Consider the following 18,074-nt stretch of genomic DNA (forward strand, 5'->3'; position numbering starts at 1 on the left):
AAATATCACAGTTAAATTAAGAGTCATGAAATAAAACAGAAAACCCCATGAAACTGCCCAGGTTTGATTAGCTACAGAAATCATGAATTGCACCCTGCCATGAAAGCCACAACTCACCCCCTAATTGGACTACATATGATGTCACAATATTTAAACCTTTAAATAGCAAACATAACAAGATGGCATCATTAAGTAGCAGCACATAACCAAACAAAGATATATTGTATTAATAGTGATATCAAAGGTAAGATGATATGTAATGTCATCTGTGTTATTATTGATGTTATTTGTGATGTCATCTGCCAACGTTTACAAATGTGACAGTAAATGTGGGACATAGGAATTCATTTAGTGTATGGCAATACGGGAGCACTACATAAGTTAGTGGTTCTCCCACCCTCCTAAAATGTTGGTGCTCCCTCCCTATTTAGAAGTGATGAAACCCAGGGTTTCCACTGGCAGAGCATCAGATGGCTCTGCCAGCAGAAATCCTTGATATGGTGGCTCATTCGATAATGGGCCTTATGGGCATACCACAGCCTCCTGCCCATTTTAGGGTGGAGCATCCATGAATGGACTTCCATTCCAAGGCTGCTCTGCCTCCAGTCCCGGTCACGGCTATTGAGTTTTCTTTTTCAGAAACAACCCTCTACTTTTTCAGATACAAACCTCTACTTTTTCAGATACAAACTTCTACTTTGGGGATTTATTTCTCAAAAAGAAAAACGCATGCAGAGTGTTCCTTAAAAACATGGCAGATGCACTTTCACACAGCACCATCTGCCAGGCATCTGAAGGGCCCTATACCTGTGGCCGGCATGACCTCTGTTGAAATAATGGACTGTCAATGTCACATCCTTACCATGAGTGCAAATGTAAACGTGTTTATGTTCAGCATTCCAATCCCAACTTACTACTCTTGATGATTTAAGGGTGCATGCTTGGAAACTTTTAGTCTGGGTTTTTTGTTGGTCAATTTACTGTTGATTGAGTAAATGAATAGATGTGCCATGAATTAAGGATTCACTGTTGAAATGTAATTATCATTTAAAAGCTAGAACTTTGAAATGGCCACCTCGCCCCCTCATCCTTCTGATGGCATTAAAATTATTCCATTCTAGTTAACTAAGCATGTAAGCTGTTTAGAAAACAGAAAAGAAATTAGAGCAAGGACTGTATAGCTATTATTATTATTAACAATTTGCCCTTCAAGGACTGTCTGTGGTGAATTAAGCTTATCATCTTGTCTCAGGTATATGAATCTGTTCTCATAGAAATACTATCTTTGTATCAATTTTTAATAATTAAAAGAATTGCTTGTAAAAAGGATACCACAGTTTATCTCTGAGTATTAGTAAACAATGGTTTAACTTGAAAATGTATTGATGCACCATACATATAAGCTGAACAATTACAAGTTAGTGGGAGTAATGTGTAAGCTTGTATTCCCAAAATAATGTTCAGGGCAGTAGTTGTGACTATTCTTTGTATTCATTTCCAGCACACCAGTCAATGTCTCCATCTTCCGCATTTATCTTGGTGCCTACAAACTCTCTCAAAACAACATCAATCCAAATGTGATTTCTACCACTCCAAAGACTGTGATCATAAACTCAAACTACACAGTGGAAGGGTCCAGTGGTGACATTGCCCTCCTTGAGTTGGAGACTCCTGTCCAGTTCACCGGTTACATCCTGCCAGTCTGCCTACCTGCCCCCTCAGTCCAGTTCCCGTCTGGGATGAACTGCTGGGTCACCGGCTGGGGATTCACCCAAGATGGAGGTAATGTAGAAGTGGTACTCAAGCAGATGTAAAGGTTACTATTATCCTCCCCTGTTCCTGTCTCATAAAAATACACTTTCTCCATCTTGTATACTGTGTCTCGCTGCATGCTGTGCTTTTCAAAAGTAGATGGTGAATTTTAAGCAGATATGTTCTCTTCATGGAAAGACGTTTTAGCCAGCATGGGCATGTAGCAGCCCCCTGCGCATACATCCGACTGTCTGTCCCCCATACATTTTGTTTATTGACCACCCCCATTATAATCTTATTGTAAAGTGCAATATACAACCCCTTTCATCTATAAGTAGCTCCTACTGATCCAGCACCTTCTTTTGGTCGCATACCAGCTACCCTTCAAGAGTTATAGACTGAGCATTTCAACGCCTGGGGCTGTCCATTTTTGAGGATTACCACAAAAGAGACTCAGTAAGAAGGAACACACACAACTGAAGTATTTACCCGCACCCACCCCTATCTGAGAAGTATTCATTTGCATGCCTACCTTATGCCAGGGATTTGGAGAATGAATTTACATAATCTACTATAACCTATAATCAGAATGAAGATGCTGTTTGGCAAAGCCAAGCAGCACATTTCCAAAACTTGTTTTTGTATTTAGAACTGTTGGTGGATTTCCTCAAAACTGCCAGGGCATTAAATTTATCAAAGAACAAACCTACTTCAGCAAGGACTAGCTCCCTGTGTACCAGCTGCTCAAGCTAAGCGATTATAAGGAGGGTGTGAGACCCCTTTGCCTTACATGGGCAAAGTATTTTGACAAAGAGAAACCTGGATGGCTTTTTTCAAGTTGAGGTTTAGGATACCAAGACCGACAGCTGTGGTTTTAAAGTAGGTAGGTGAGTAAAATGTATTGTTCTCAAAATATCAATCACTGTAGTAAATACAAGTTAAACCAACATGTTAACTTGCATTAACTTTCTCAATCAACCAATTTCATATTAAAAATAAAACAAACATTTGATTTATATAAATATCATTATCATACTTCTATTCATGAAATAATATTGATATTTAAAATAGACACAATAGCCATAAAACTACAATTATAAAGTGCAATGATACAGATAATGATACAATCGTTACTAAACCACACATAATTTATTTCTACACTTGCTGCTCCTAAACCTACCTGGAAGTCAATAATGCTTTCCAAATAAATGAGGCCACCAAGAGATATATTTGTACTTTATCCTTTCTCTAACAAAGTGGTGCTGAGTGAATTACAACCATCCACAGATGCTCCGAAGAAACAGGTACTTGAGCTCACAAATACAGTGAGGTTTTCAAATACTGAGCGGAGGATTGTGAGGGGTGCAACAGGCGCTATAATATCCAGGTTGTAGGACACTCCGAGGGAATAGAGGGAAACAACATGATCAAGTATCTCAAGAACTGGTTGAAACTGAGGTTGCACCTCAGGGACTCTCCAGGTTCTATGTGCTGGAAGGGACTCAGAGGGTACTAGCACATTGCGTGCCACCTGGCTGACCCATTACCCCCATCAAGTGGTAGCCTGCTTGCTCCACTACCAGGACAGGGATGTGTTACGGAAGAGGGCCTGGACTCTGGGGCAATTCAAAATAGAGAACGTCACAGTCTTACTATACCCCGACTACATGGTGGTAGTACAGTCAGTGAGAGCATCTTTCATGGAAGACTGAGAAACTTCTGCACAAGTTGGGAGTGTGAAATCTGTTGTTATTCTCTGTGAAGTAACAGGTAATGGGCAGTTACAGAACTTCCTTCTACACTACATAACCCAAAGAGGGAACTTTATGAGGTAGGGAAAGACAGCAGACAGTCAATAAGCGCATTCCAGCCAACACCTAGGTGGCATCACCATGCTCCACTAGATCTCTATTGAACAGTGAACGTTCCCTGCTTAAAAACTCTGACCTCCCTTAAATAATCCAGAGAGCAGCAAGCAATCTGTGACCATACTGTACCTTTGTTTGGCTTCTAATGCTTGATTTTCAGTTAAACTTGTTCTCCAGCTAGAGAGGCTTATGACCTAAGCAGTTCAGAGATATATAAGCATGTTGGGGGTGATGAAGTGTTGTCAGAGGGAGGGAGACACTCACTAGATTCCTTCTCTCATTGACGGAGAGAAGGCATTTTTTGTTTTTACACTTGTTTGGATGGATAACCATTGCTTTCCTATCATGGAAAATGGGGTTTATACACAGTTTATTGTGGGTTTCGAGTGGTTAATTTGTTGGAATGACTGGTGGGCCTTGAGGTAGGGGAGTGGGCAGGATTGTGCCACCATGGACCAGGTCATGGTTGTGGCAGCACACATGTGCCCAATGGTAACTCAGTTGGTAATTGCCTCTAGGACACCTTAAACAAATGTGCAGTCCTTATGTGGAACATTTGGGGGGAATGAACTGTATAGCTTAATAATTCAAAATACATTCCCCTTTAATTTTTAAAGTTCTTTTTATTAAAAGATTAAGCAAAGTAAGCTGTGGTGATAGCAAACCTTTCTGATCATAATGTAAAAACAGCCTTATTCTCCCAACAAAATCCCATCATCATAGTGGCAGAGTGACATTGGAGCATTGTCCAAACAATACTCTGAGCAACAGTAAGACCACTACCTTCAGCAGTAAGAAACCTCCTAATTAGTATCCACCAGCGTCTCACAGAGCTCCCCTTATAAGCGTTCCATTTCCCCCATATTTTAGTTCATTTATTTGGAGAGCCCCTCCCCACATAGCCCACCCTCTCATCCAGCATGCACCAATCCATGTCTCTCTTCCAGTCCCTCAGATTGGGGTTTAATTCAGATATCCACATGCAAGCTGCATTTGCTTGGCCACCATCATACATTCCTCTTTTAAGCACAGGTTCCCTATAGTTTTCCTTTGGTCGACACACACCATGAAGCAAGAAACTGAAAAGCTGCAGTTCTGATGGAGGGGCAGTTATTTGTAACTGGGTATTCTTCATATGCAAGAGGTATCTTAATCTGTGTACGACATGGAATTCTTTTCATACAACTGAGCTTTAAATCAGTAGGGGGGCAGGTTTGTCATGGTTAAGGGTAGACTGGAAGGGGGAAGACACAGGGCCCGATTTACAAAGGTAATCTGAGACTTAAGTCTAACTGTACGACTTTTGGTATTGAAAGAGGTAATTTACTAGCCGTATCTTTACGTCCGCAGTCGGGCTGGAATCTCCGCACCCGGACTGTACTCTCCGCTTCCGGACCGTACTCCCTGACTCCATCGGTACTCTCCGGCTTGGGCTGGATAAAGTGTAATCAATGGGCCGGAATACATTTTTTTACCAAAAGGAACATTAATAACGTGTGATAAATGGTAGAGGAGATCATGAAAATCAGTGTGAGCAGGGAAAGGGTGTGGCCAAACACTACATCATATCCCAGAAAAGTTTTCTCCTTTGCATCATTGTACATGCAGTCCATGATTTGCGCTCCCCTCAGTATTGACTGTAGTGTCACACTGCAGTAATGTGGTGCTTCTGTTATGTTTGTTTACAACAAGGGGAGGGGTTTCTTTTGGGATGGGCGATTTTCCACTCGTGTGGAGTGGGAGGTCCAGTCTCAGCGTGCGCCCAAAAGGCATACGTGTTACAAAGAAATGCTGGGCTGTTGTTATGTTGACATTTATAGCTGCCAAGTGTCCCCATTGAAAGTGTTTCACTTTAAGTCAGTCCTGACCTTATAACAGATATCAAATTGTATTCTAGCACTTGACATTTTGCAGTTAACATTTCAACTATGGAGTCATAAGCCCCAGCAGTAAAGTGCGGTTGAGTAAAAAGCCCATATTATCTGAAGTTATCACACATAACAATGAGACACCTTCCAGCTATGAATTTTGTTGGTGTGTGGAAAGTCTTGTGTCATGTTTTTACCACTATCCCATGTGCATGGTTACATAATTCTTTTCAAGGGTACCTGTCACAGCACCTTGCATTGACAGTTTAAATCCTGGGATTTTTGACAGTTGACCTGCCATCAATCCGGACTTGGTAGAAAAGGGGGCCAAGGTTGTACATGTTCTGTGTCTATGGGTAAATGTGATAGTACTTATTGGCCTCAATTCTTGTGCACCAGCCATTTCACTAGTCAGTGAAAAAATTAAAGAATGCCAAAGTATTCTCAGATTCTCTACAGTGTATAAAATAATTAGGTCAGACCTAAAACATGCTTCTACATCCTGCACTTTTAACCCAAGCACACATATTTGGAGGAAACAAAAGGAAGAAGAAACAATATTTGAAACAACAAAACTCAAGCAGAATAATCTTACACACATTTTTCTTGCTGTTACATTGATCAACAAAGTTGAATTGTGTTGCACCTCCAGAAAGAAATAAAAATGACTCATTCTCTCTCACGTTCCTGTCTTCAAATGGCATTTTAGTTGTGGTTGTGCAGTTGTTTATATGTCTTTACCAACGAGAGCTGCTTCCCTATTGGTGGGGTTGTATCAGTTGTTATACTTTTATGCCTAAAAAAGGATAGCCTGTTCATATGGTATGGCTTGGTAGGGCTATTCCATGTACAACCCCAAATAAAGGCTGTCAATAGATTTCCAGATTTAGCACCATTAATGCCTAGCGAGGGCTATTTCAAAGTTAGTGAAATCTGCTGCAGATGGCAGAAACCAGAACAGATGTGGGCTAAAATCATGGCACTAACCAGAGAAGAGAAACAGGGTTTGTACAGATGTCTGATTGCATGTGTATGGGATACAATGTTGCTATCATTTGTAGCCAAAAGGTAGTAAGGTACTGACAGGGAAGATCCACGGGTGAGGGACACGTATGGTATGATGGACCGAACTAGTCACAGAGATGGTTGTAGTATTGTACATGTATATGAAGGAAACGGTGTATGATTGATGCCACCTGACCCTTTCACCTTTGTGCAAAGATGCCTGATCCATCCTCACTATGAATGTAACCAAATGTGCTGAGCAATTTTTTTGTTGACATTATATGGACACTGAACTCATAGAAATTTAGTGGGTGTATTTGATTATTCAGAGTGGAGCCAGCTTAATGTTGACATTTGATATAACATGATTATTGCCCTGAGCAAAGTGCCTCGAGAAAAATGTGTGTCTTTTATCCAGTGACAACAATGTAAACTGGGAAAGGCCTAAAAAATCTCTTCAAAGCAGCTTAGCACCCACACGTTTTTACTGCACCCTGGCCCACCCGCTGGATATCCAGCTGTGACAAAAAGACAAGCACACGGCGGTCCTTAATACCAAGGCAGTTAAGCACCTCCTAGCTGGCTCTGGCATACTCATAACCAGGGTCACAGGAATTATGTGGCAGGGGAGCACCAAATTATGCAGCAGGCTTGACTAAATAATGCAGGAAAAAAGTCAAATTATGCTGCATAATGTTATACATTGTTTTATGGTAGAACTTGATTATTTTGTAATTTTTACTACTTAGACAAAAATTCCATCTCATTATTAACAATTTAACAACCAACACAGAATTAAGCAACTCAAAGAAGACAAGTTAATCTTGGAGAAGGGCTTTCCCATAGGAGCGAGCACAAGTCATATTTTTAGTAACGTTTGATTCATTTGAGCTAGACAAAGCTTTGCTTCTTAAAATTTTCAGATTATGCAACAGATGATGTATTATGTGGCAAATGTTGCAGATCCATAATTATGCTAAAAAGGACACAGCCGTAGAATCACATAAATGCTCATAACTAAGGCAAGTATCATGAAACAGAAACAGCCAGGGGCTGTGGATGTGCATTGGGAAGGGCAGGAGTTGTTGGGTGTTAAAAGCAACAGTAAAACTGCTGCAAAGGGAGCCGTAAGGGGTTGTAACATAAACTTATATTTAGTGTTTAATGGTGCTGCATGAGCCCACTAAATGCACAGAGCCTGCCCTTAGCAATGACACTCCATCACATGCACAGTGTGCCTTGGGGCATTTAGACCTCTGGAGGCTGTACTCCATTCTGCCAGGGCAGTGAAGGAAAGGGATGTACTACACTGCTCTGGGGGACTGCAACCTGCCATATTTAGAGATCTCTGGCTGTTTGGTGGAAATCTTTATGCCTTCAGAGAATCTCCTGTGCTTCCAGCACCTCTGGAGTCACTGAAAGTTTGCTGAGCAACCACCACGTTCCAGGCAGCCTCTGAGAAAACGGTTGTGTTTCTCAAAAACACACTCCCAAAGCAGGAGTTTGTTTCTGAAAAACAAAAAAACCTAATGACCCTGGCACCTTGTAAGTTTTCAGGACTACCAGACATTTCCTGGCAGCCTCGAACAGGAAAACGTACCTCAGACCATCTGCCCTAAGTAGGGCGGATGGCCTGAGATATAATGGCTTCATGTCTGTCAGGCCCTCGATGTAAGACATGTAACATAATGGTCCGGCCGACTCTAAATGAACTGGGTGGCCCTTGAGTTTAGCAGAACTGTTCGTCAAACTCCAAATGAACCCTATAGCTTTAATTTAAAAATGGATTGTTTTGTTTTTTAAATGCATTTTTGAGTTATGTGAATCTGACAAAAAGTGTCATATTTTATTGTACTCTTCAAATGTAAAATAGTCCCATTTATGCCAGTAGTTGTAGGATACTCATCCAATCAAAACACAGTGAGAACAAAGTGTTTCTGAGCAGAGCAAACTAAAAAATAGAGTGGACTATCGTGGAACGAAGAGCAGGGACATTATACAGACAGCAAATTCATCCAATCATGAGCAAGGAGCTGACCCAAAGCCCACTCCGAGGACATGTAATGTATTGGAAACAATAGGTCTCCAACAGAAAACCAGTCCGTCCGTGGACAAGTCCTAACAAGAATTGACACAAAATGGAAGTTAAAAAAATAATAACGTTGAGGTCTGATGAAAAGAATAATATTTATCTTTATCTTTCACAGTCAGCCTCTCATCACCACAGACTCTGCAGGAGGTGCAGCTCCCCATCATCGACCCTACAACCTGCAACAACATGTACCACACAGGCTCAGGGGTGAGCCAGAAGTACCAGTTCATCAAGTACGACATGATCTGCGCTGGGTATCCGCAAGGGCAAAGGGACTCATGCCAGGTAAGATACCAGATTTGAATAAAACAAAAAGGGGGCAGTCCATGAACTAACTGCTAAACAGGGAGCAATGCAGTACACCCAGGTTCACAATCATTCAATCAGGGGCTTATAAAGTGCGGCTACTCACCTTTGAGAGTCTCTTGGCGCAAGGTGGGTGCTGCTGGTCACTCTGGGTAGAGGATCATTTGAAGAGCCAGATCTTGAAGTCCTTCTTGAATGGGGTCAGTGAGGAGGATTTCTAGAGGCGGAGGGACTGGGTGTTCCAGGTCTTCACGGCGAGGTAGGAGAATGAACTTCCTCCAGTTCTGGTCTTGTAGATCCTGGGGACGGAGGCTAGGGCATGTTGGGTGGAATGGAGTTATATGTCGGGCACGTGGAATGTGAGGTGGGAGTTCAGGTAAGCTGGTCCTTTGTCGTGGAGAGCTTTTTAGGCACGTGTGAGGAGTTTGAAGGTGATTCTCTTGTTGACTAGCATCCAGTGGAGTTGTTGAATGAATGAATGACTATTAGCTTTGTAAAGCGCAAACTTTGCCCAGAGGCGTTAAGGCACTGCGGACGATAGTGTATAAGGCTCACAGTGTTGAAAGGGTGAAAAGCCAAGTCTTCAGAGCTTTACGGAAGAAAGAATGAGGTTCCAGTACAGAGATTGAGGAAGGAAGGGAATTCCAGAGTTTGGCCGCAGCAAGAGAAAAGGCTCTATCCCCCATCTTACTTTCCTGAAACTCGGAACTACCAGCAGATTCTTGCTGGCGGATCTTAACTGCTTGGTAGGGACATATCTTCAAAAGAACCTTTTGATGACTTCCGACCCAATATTTTTGAAAGCCTTGTGAGCGAGGCAAAGGGCTTGAAATAGGATTCTCTGGCCAAGAGGGAGCCAGTGCGGCTTACTGATAGGGGAAACATCCTTTACAACGCATTTTTTACCACGCAGTGCTATTACAACGCAGATTTTACAACGAAAACCATTACAACTCATTGCGCTGGGGGGCGCTCTAGGATAGGGAATAGATTTAATTTACTATCCAACACCTTCCCTAGTGTCCACAGGGACTGGAGTTGGAATAGTAAATTAAACTATTCACTATCCAGCACCCCAAAGCGCTATGCGTTGTAATGGTATGCGTTGTAAGAACCGCGTTGTAACAGCATGCGTGGTAAAAGCATGCGTTGTAACGTCATACATCCCCTGGTAGTATCCGAAACTGAGTGGTATTTGGGAAGGCCCATCACCAGCCTGGCAGCAGTGTTCTGCACCAGCTGTAGTCGATGCACGAGTCCCTTGTTGATACCCAAGTAGAGAGCATTACAGTAGTCCAATCTGGACAGCAAAAGGGCCACAATTGCCTGTTTTCACGAGGAAAAGGAGAAAAATTGAGAGATCTTCCTTTGGAGGTGTTGCGTGATGTGGCTGCGGCCAGGGATGTCGACGACCAGTCTGTCTGTGACGCTTTCAACGTTCTGTCATTTCATGAGCTGTTTTTAGGTGACGCCAGCGTAGAGTACATAGTCGTAGTCGAGTCTGCTGGTGATGAGTGAGTGGGTGACCGTCTTTCTGCATTCTGTGGGGATCCATATGACCCATCACTGTTATCTTGAGGACTGAGGAGGTGTCAATAAACATTAATAGAAAAAACAAATAAGACACTAACAGCATCAAGCTAAAAACCGGTCGCAAACGGGCAGATTCTCAGAATCTGCCCCTTTGCGACCAGTATTTTTGCATTTGGGATGCATCATTCCAAATACAAAAATCGCAATTTAAGGAATCTCTAAATTGAGATTCCTTAAATTGCAATTGCAGTTAAGGAATCCCAAATTGAGATTCCTTAAATGCAATGCATCAAAGTAAAAAAATTAGCGATTTCGCTAATAGGAGTAGCAAATTACCATGAAGTTGAACTTCATGGTAATTTGCAAAAACTTTGAAAAATGCACTTTTGTGCATTTTTCAAAGTTTCATGTTGTGCACACACATGCCCTTAGGGCATGTGTGTGCGCAACATATGTGCACAGATCAATTACAGGGGTGCAACAGGGTGTCATTTTGACACCCTGGCACCCTTGAAATTGCATTTTCAATTTGCGATTCTCTAATTGAGATTCGCAAATTGAGAATGTCTTCCCATTCATTCCTATGGGCCTCAGGGCCCATAGGAATGAATGGGGAGGTATTCCTTTATTGTGATTCGCAAATTGCGAATCGAAATTAAGGAATGGTTAGAAATCGCTATTTTTTCAGCAATTTCTACATGCCTGCCCCCACATGCATCAACCTATTTAGGAAGTGCAAACGGTGCGAATCGGTAAATTCGGCCGTTTGCACTTCCTAAATACGTTTTTGGGATGCATCAAACAGAGTGTCAAAATTCGCTATTTTTTGCATTTCTTAAAAATGCAAATGCAATTAAGGAATCGCATTTGTGCGATTCCTTAAATGCAATGCATCATTTTTTTTTAAATTGCGAATTTTGAAATTGGAAGTGCAAATTAACACGAGGTTGACCCTCGTGTTAATTTGCGAACATTTTAAAAAAAGCAAAAAAATGCATTTTTTAAACTTGCATGTTACACATGTCCTTAGGACATGTGTGTGTGAAACATGCACTTGAAAATACATTTCAGGGGTGCAGTGGGGGGTCCTTTGGACCCCCCTCTGCACCCTTGCAATGCATCAACAAATTGCGAGTGCAAAAAAAAAAATGCAAAACGGCATTGATTTAGGAATCAATGTAATGCCATTCCTTAATTGCGATTTGCAATTAAGGAATCGCAATTTCCGAAAATTAAGAAATCCTAAAAACTTTTAGGATTTCTTGATGCATAGGATTTTGCAATTCCTAAATAGCGATTCCTTAATTTTCGCTACTTAAGAAATGCAAAATCGTAGATTGATGCATGTGGGGGATAGGGTTTTGCGATTCCTTAATTGCAATTCCTTAAAAATCACAATTAAGGAATTGCAAAAGCCAACAATGATGCATGTGCCTGTAAGACAGGGCGTTGAAGAAGAGGAAGACATTTCAGTGAAAAGAAAAGCAGCAGGGTTGTGAGGCCATATCCAAAGCATTGCAGTGTATTGATTGATTATTTGGACTTCTTTTGGTGAACCCTACTGTTGGGTTATCATGGCGGTTCACCGAGTACAGGACTTTGAATGGAGCTGTAACCTGAACACAGATTGCTGACATTTTGGCTATATATTCACTAAGGCTCTTTGAAAGAGGAGATGTGCTCTACTAGTCAAATTGCTGACTAAGCAACCTAGAACCTAATTCCTCACTCCACCATCTCCTGATAAGGTCATTTGTGCCACTTCACTTGTTGTTTTTGTGCATTAGTTCCCTTATCAGTTTAAAAACTGTGAATTCTCACATAAAATTGACCCAAGTACTGCACACTTTATAAACAAGCATTGAAAATGCAATAGGTCTCGCAATAGAAGAGTTTGACATTTTTCGTTTTGCAAATGGATGAGTGGCGTTGCGTGGCTGAGTGGCGTTGCGTGGCTGAGTGGCGTTGCGTGGCTGAGTGGCTGAGTGGCGTTGCGTGGCTGAGTGGCGTTGCGTGGCTGAGTGGCGTTGCGTGGCTGAGTGGCGTTGCGTGGCTGAGTGGCGTTGCGTGGCTGAGTGGCGTTGCGTGGCTGAGTGGCGTTGCGTGGCTGAGTGGCGTTGCGTGGGTGAGTGGCGTTGCGTGGGTGAGTGGCGTTGCGTGGGTGAGTGGCATTGCGTGGGTGAGTGGCGTTGCCTGGGTGAGTGGCGTTGCGTGGGTGAGTGGCGTTGCGTGGGTGAGTGGCGTTGCGTGGGTGAGTGGCGTTGCGTGGGTGAGTGGCGTTGCATGGGTGAGTGGCGTTGCGTGGGTGAGTGGCGTTGCGTGGGTGAGTGGCGTTGCGTGGGTGAGTGGCGTTGCGTGGGTGAGTGGCGTTGCGTGGCAATGTTTTTAGAGTACAGGGGTTATCTTGAAGGCTTCATATTTGAAACAATTTCTTTCAATAAATGTCCATCAAAATAAAATTCTAATGCTAAAAAATAAATAACTTTTTTAATTTTGAATGATCTTTCTCGTATGTTTACATGACAAGTGTTCCCCGATTTACGCGCAACATCTTTGTATGGCTCAGCTCTTGTTATGGTTCTTTTAACAAGCCAGACCCCATGCTGATACAATAAAAGCGGAAGATATATAAAACAAAGGTCCTTTGCCACAGAGTACCCTATTTAACCGCCTCAGCAAAAATTAGACCAAGGAAGATCGCATTAATATGGTCCGCTACTGTAACACTGAGCGCATGTGTTTATACACATCAGTTTGTTTTATATTACACATGACGATTCATAGAAAAATATAAAAAATAAATGCCTTATACTATCAATGGTTTTATATATTTTAATGATAAGCAGCTCTAATCGACATTAAGATATAGGTAAACAACATCACTTGTGCTTGCAAAAGCTACATATAATATACAACTGTTTGTAATACACGCCCGATGTGTATACTAGCAAATGAAGGTAACCTAAAATTCAAGTGTGATTTTAATGTAGACAGCAGACTAAACAGAGGCCATACAAAGTGTTTGAAGTACGCACTCGCTTTGCATGTAAGTAGAAGGAGATGGCAGAAAAACAAATAGTGTGAATTGAATGGCGCCAGCAAACTAAAGAGAGACTAGACAGCCTGTTTGTGACGGGCGCTTGCTTCGCATGTAAGTCGAGGGAGATAACAGTGGAAGGAAAGATATAATGTAACAGAACACACAAAAGAGAGGACAAATAAAAAGTGTTTATAATGCGCACGCGGTTTGCACCTAAGAAAACGAAGATATCAGCAAAATAAATAGTGTGAACTGAATATTTCACCCCCGTGATCGATGTGCTAGCGGGGGCTTGTGGTGGAGAGTGGGGAGAGAAGCTGAAGTTTCAGTAAGCGGGGTTGGGTTCAAATTTGGATGAGTGAGGGACGTGGGGAGGATCGCATGGCTCGGGAGGAGGCTAAAGGGGGATGGGTGCAGGGGGATTGTGTCCCGGGCTGCGTGGTTCAATGGAAGTGAAGGAATGCGGGGGGGGGGGGTGGTAATCGGCGGGGCGCAGGAAGAACTGGGGGGGTGCTCGCATGAGTTGGGTAGTCGCATGCAAAAGCCTTTCATCCTTCTGAGTCCGTTTCGGTTGGGGTACAGTTAAAAGAAAAACAAGTCGGATGGGGTGGGGGGTGGGGGAGAAGGAGAGTGAGCAGCTTGAGGCGCTATTGATGAGTTGTAAATGGTGGCGCCGTCGATAAGAAAGACTGTACTCGTGGCTGTGCCAAGTGGGCAAAAACTCATCAGACTGAACCTTCCACTTGTGCGGTACGAACAAAGCAAGAGGCAAACTGTTGGCAGACCGAGGGCCATCGACAAGAAGGTGCATCCCTGCCGTGTAAAGTAGCTGTAAAAAACACGCAGCATATGTCGGCCGGAGCTAAAAAGAAAAGAAAGGTCTAATATTGCAATGCTGGTCAGCGCATTTAGCGTCACGAAGCCTCGAGTAATGTGATAAAACTTATGTTGCACATAAATCAACATGATGTAAATACAAACAAGTGAAAGCGGGATGTAATTAGGGGGGAGGAGAAGTCTGGGCAGGCAGGATGACTCAGGGGAGGGGGCTGAGCGGGGCAGAGCGGCATGTGGGTGTGAAGAAGCCGGGCCTTTGAAGTGAAGCTAAGCTTCACTTCAAAGGTGTCGGAGGAATGCGGGCGGCTGTGCACGCGCTTTTAAGCTCAATGCACATGCGCATTGAGCTTAAAAGTCACGGGCACTGCAAGGAATCGCCACGATTCCTTGCTTCTTAGTTAAAGCTTGTATAAGCCGCAATAGGCTCGCAAGCTCGATGCGCATGCGCATCGACAGGCGAGACCTAAAAACGGGCAATTTTAGAGCCCGCCTACTGACAGCTTTTAGATGTCTATTTGCAAAAGATCTCTTATTCATTGCAAAAACGTACAAAGTGCTTAGAGCCCGCCTATTGCATCCCATTAGTTGACTTTATTGTCACTCTCATTTACTTGCTTCATATTCGCTGGCTTGCCTTCCTCATACTGGGCCCGATTCACAAAGGCAACACTTTTGAATAAGTTTACTCTTTTTCAGCATTCTCAAGCTGTGCTTTAATAGTAACTTTACGATAGAGAATTCTGCACATACAAAGATGGGATAGGCCTATTCTATTTTTTTATGTGCAGGGTTCTCCACCCCAACGACGGAGTCTCTGCTGTCTTAAAGTTACTATTACATCATAGTTTGTGAATACTGAAAAACAGTAACCTTGCTCAAAAGTGTAAGATTACCTTTGTGAACTAGGCCCCTTGTGTTTTTCCATCCCTTGGAGTACAGCTTCTTTAACCCCTTCGCTGCAGCGGCTATTCCGCCGCAGCGCTAAAGGGGAGGCGGGGCCGCGCGGCGGTCCCGTGCTCGTGACGGAACCGCTCCGTCACGCCTCTAAGGTGAGCTGTGCTTGTGACGGAACGGTTCCGTCACGAACCCGCCCGCCCATAGAACGTCAGGGCAGGCGCGGAATTCGCGCCGCGCAGGCGCGGCGAGCGGGCCGTGACGGAACCGTTCCGTCACCAGCACAGCCTACCCGAGGTTCATGACGGAACGGTTCCGTCACGAGCATGGGATGGGTTAACATCCTTTTGACTGGTTGACTTGAATCCTTATTTAAGGACTCAACCAGATTGCATGTGTTTTCTAGCTCTCTCCCTCATGTGCTACTTCTACTCAAATACCTTCCCCTCCATGCTTCTTGTTTCTCCCCAATCCCCCTACTCGCTCTCTCTCTCTCTTGTCTGCTGCTTTCTCCGTTTCATACCACTGCCCAGCACATGCAACGTATTGCTTTCTTCTCTCACTATCTTAGCTTTTTATACATTTTATTTATCTCCCTCCCATGGCCGTTGGCTCGTCGTTTTATCCCCTGGGCGTCTACCCCCACCTGCCCCTTCTTTGCTTCACTACCCTCTTTTCTACTTTTAAACTAGGTCTTTTTACATTTTTGGGGGGCCTGGAAAACTCCTATGTGCAGCCAGGCCACTCTGTTTTCAAAAAAGCACTCTCTGCAAGTGAAAATTCATTTTTGCATTTACTGCACAAGTGGCATTCGCCATCTTGGATCTGCAAATATAAAAAAGAAAAAATGTTGCTACTCAATTCAGTAAGTGCACACATCCATGGCGATGCATGTGCACATACGTCATCACACATGCACACAGCTACTGAATGCCGCTGATGCATCACATTATGATGCGCGTGCGCTCATGCATGTCTCACGTCATCACATTTTTTTTTGCTGTACAGCATAGACAATAAGCATTTGCTTGAAAAATATTCAGTTTTTAACTTTTTTACAATGGTGTACAACATTGGCAAAGTCAATAGGTCTAATGGGTGAGACTTATTGGCTTTGCCTAAGCTTGTTACATTTAAGATTAGATTTGTGGTAGTTTTATGAACTTGATTAGGGAATTGTTTGAGCTAGGTGGAAAGGGTTTTCTATAGAGAAGGGCCTCTCATAAACAATGCCGTGACAATCAGAGAGGAGTACTTGAACCTGTTCTGGGGTTCTTCTGGTGTGCAGAGCGCATCCTTTTCTCACTCAGCCTTTCTGTCGTGGGTTGAAGGGTTAAAAGGTATGTTTTGGTGTGATTTGGTGCTCTATTGCTGCATCCTATTGCAAAAACATGATTTTTGCGAAGGTGAAGCCGGACCTTGTAACATAAAGGGTAGCTCTGCTGTTTAACGTGTGAGACTGTGAGGTCAGTAAATGATTCAGAAAAGGGGGTGGTGATGAACAGAGTGTCTGAATTAAGCAGACCACTCTTACCCAGTCCAAAGATCAGGGCTTGATCCATCACCGTTTTTTAACTCACTGCACCATCCCAGCTCAGAACCTGGCTATATGCAAATTAGTCTGTTCCTGTCCCAGTGCATGATGGGAACAGGGCAAACCAAACTACCAAGCCAATTCTTATACTGGGAAGGAAACAAGCTTCCGGGGACCGGTTTCTGGCATTTCAGCCGTCGACGGCCCAGCTTGCTTGAATCCTGATGGTGCAATGAGCAAGGAACTCACATCTGAGTATACCCTTTCACGCTTATGGTGGACAAAATGATTCAGAAAAGGGGGTGGTGATGAACAGAGTGTCTGAATTAAGCAGACCACTCTTACCCAGTCCAAAGATCAGGGCTTGATCCATCACCGTTTTTTAGCTCACTGCACCATCCCAGCTCAGAACCTGGCTATATGCAAATTAGTCTGTTCCTGTCCCAGTGCATGATGGGAACAGGGCAAACCAAACTAGTACCAAGCCAATTCTTATACTGGGAAGGAAACAAGCTTCCGGGGACCGGTTTCTGGCATTTCAGCCGTCGTCGGCCCGGCTTGCTTGAATCCTGATGGTGCAATGAGCAAGGGACTCACATCTGAGTATACCCTTCCACGCTTATGGTGGACAAAATGATTCAGAAAAGGGGGTGGTGATGAACAGAGTGTCTGAATTAAGCAGACTACTCTTACCCAGTCCAAAGATCAGGGCTTGATCCATCACCGTTTTTTAGCTCACTGCACCATCCCAGCTCAGAACCTGGCTATATGCAAATAAGTCTGGTGAGGTCAGTAAAACCTAGGTGATATGGCTCCTCCAAAACCTTGACGAGTCACATGTGTCCTAAGGGTAGCTCTCATATGTGCTGAATCTGAGAATGTGAGGTATGGTAATTTGAGGATTAGCTCTGCTGTCTAAAGAGCAAACAAGTTGAATTATAATTCGAGGTTCAGAATTGAAATTCCTGCCATAAACTAATTAATGTTTTACTCATCTGAATTACACACACTTCAAATGTCCAATACTGAGATTTACAGACAATGTCAGTTTTGGTACGAGGCGCGAGATGCCCCGCCTAATATGGTGCCGCTGTGGGTGCGGCTCAGAATTGAAGCACTTGCTAAAACACTAGTGAAAGGCGGGAAACGACGTTACTGGAGCATCATGGACGTCAATTGGGAGGGAGGTCGAGGGGGGGGGGGGGGGAAGCAGACCAGAAACTGAGTTGTGGAAAAGGCCGCTTTATTAGGAACAGGTGCACATTACAAAATCATAAACCTCGGCAACGCCTTCCAGAACTAGACCTCACTAAATAAATAAATAAACCTGACCCCCGCTGCCACC

General features: G+C 43.4%; 1 protein-coding gene across 1 annotated transcript in view; it reads left to right on the forward strand.

Annotated features, from left to right (window-relative positions):
- The window catches only part of LOC144769134 (transmembrane protease serine 9-like), a 103,419-nt gene that overhangs the window by 69,773 nt on the left and 15,572 nt on the right, over positions 1-18,074 (forward strand). Inside the window, exons 7-8 of the mRNA XM_078653144.1 lie at positions 1,502-1,782; positions 8,701-8,870. Coding sequence (XP_078509270.1) covers positions 1,502-1,782; positions 8,701-8,870 — 451 coding nt within the window. The remainder of the gene's footprint in view (positions 1-1,501; positions 1,783-8,700; positions 8,871-18,074) is intronic.

Source organism: Lissotriton helveticus, chromosome 7, assembly GCF_964261635.1.
Source record: "Lissotriton helveticus chromosome 7, aLisHel1.1, whole genome shotgun sequence".
Lineage (NCBI taxonomy): Eukaryota > Metazoa > Chordata > Amphibia > Caudata > Salamandridae > Lissotriton > Lissotriton helveticus.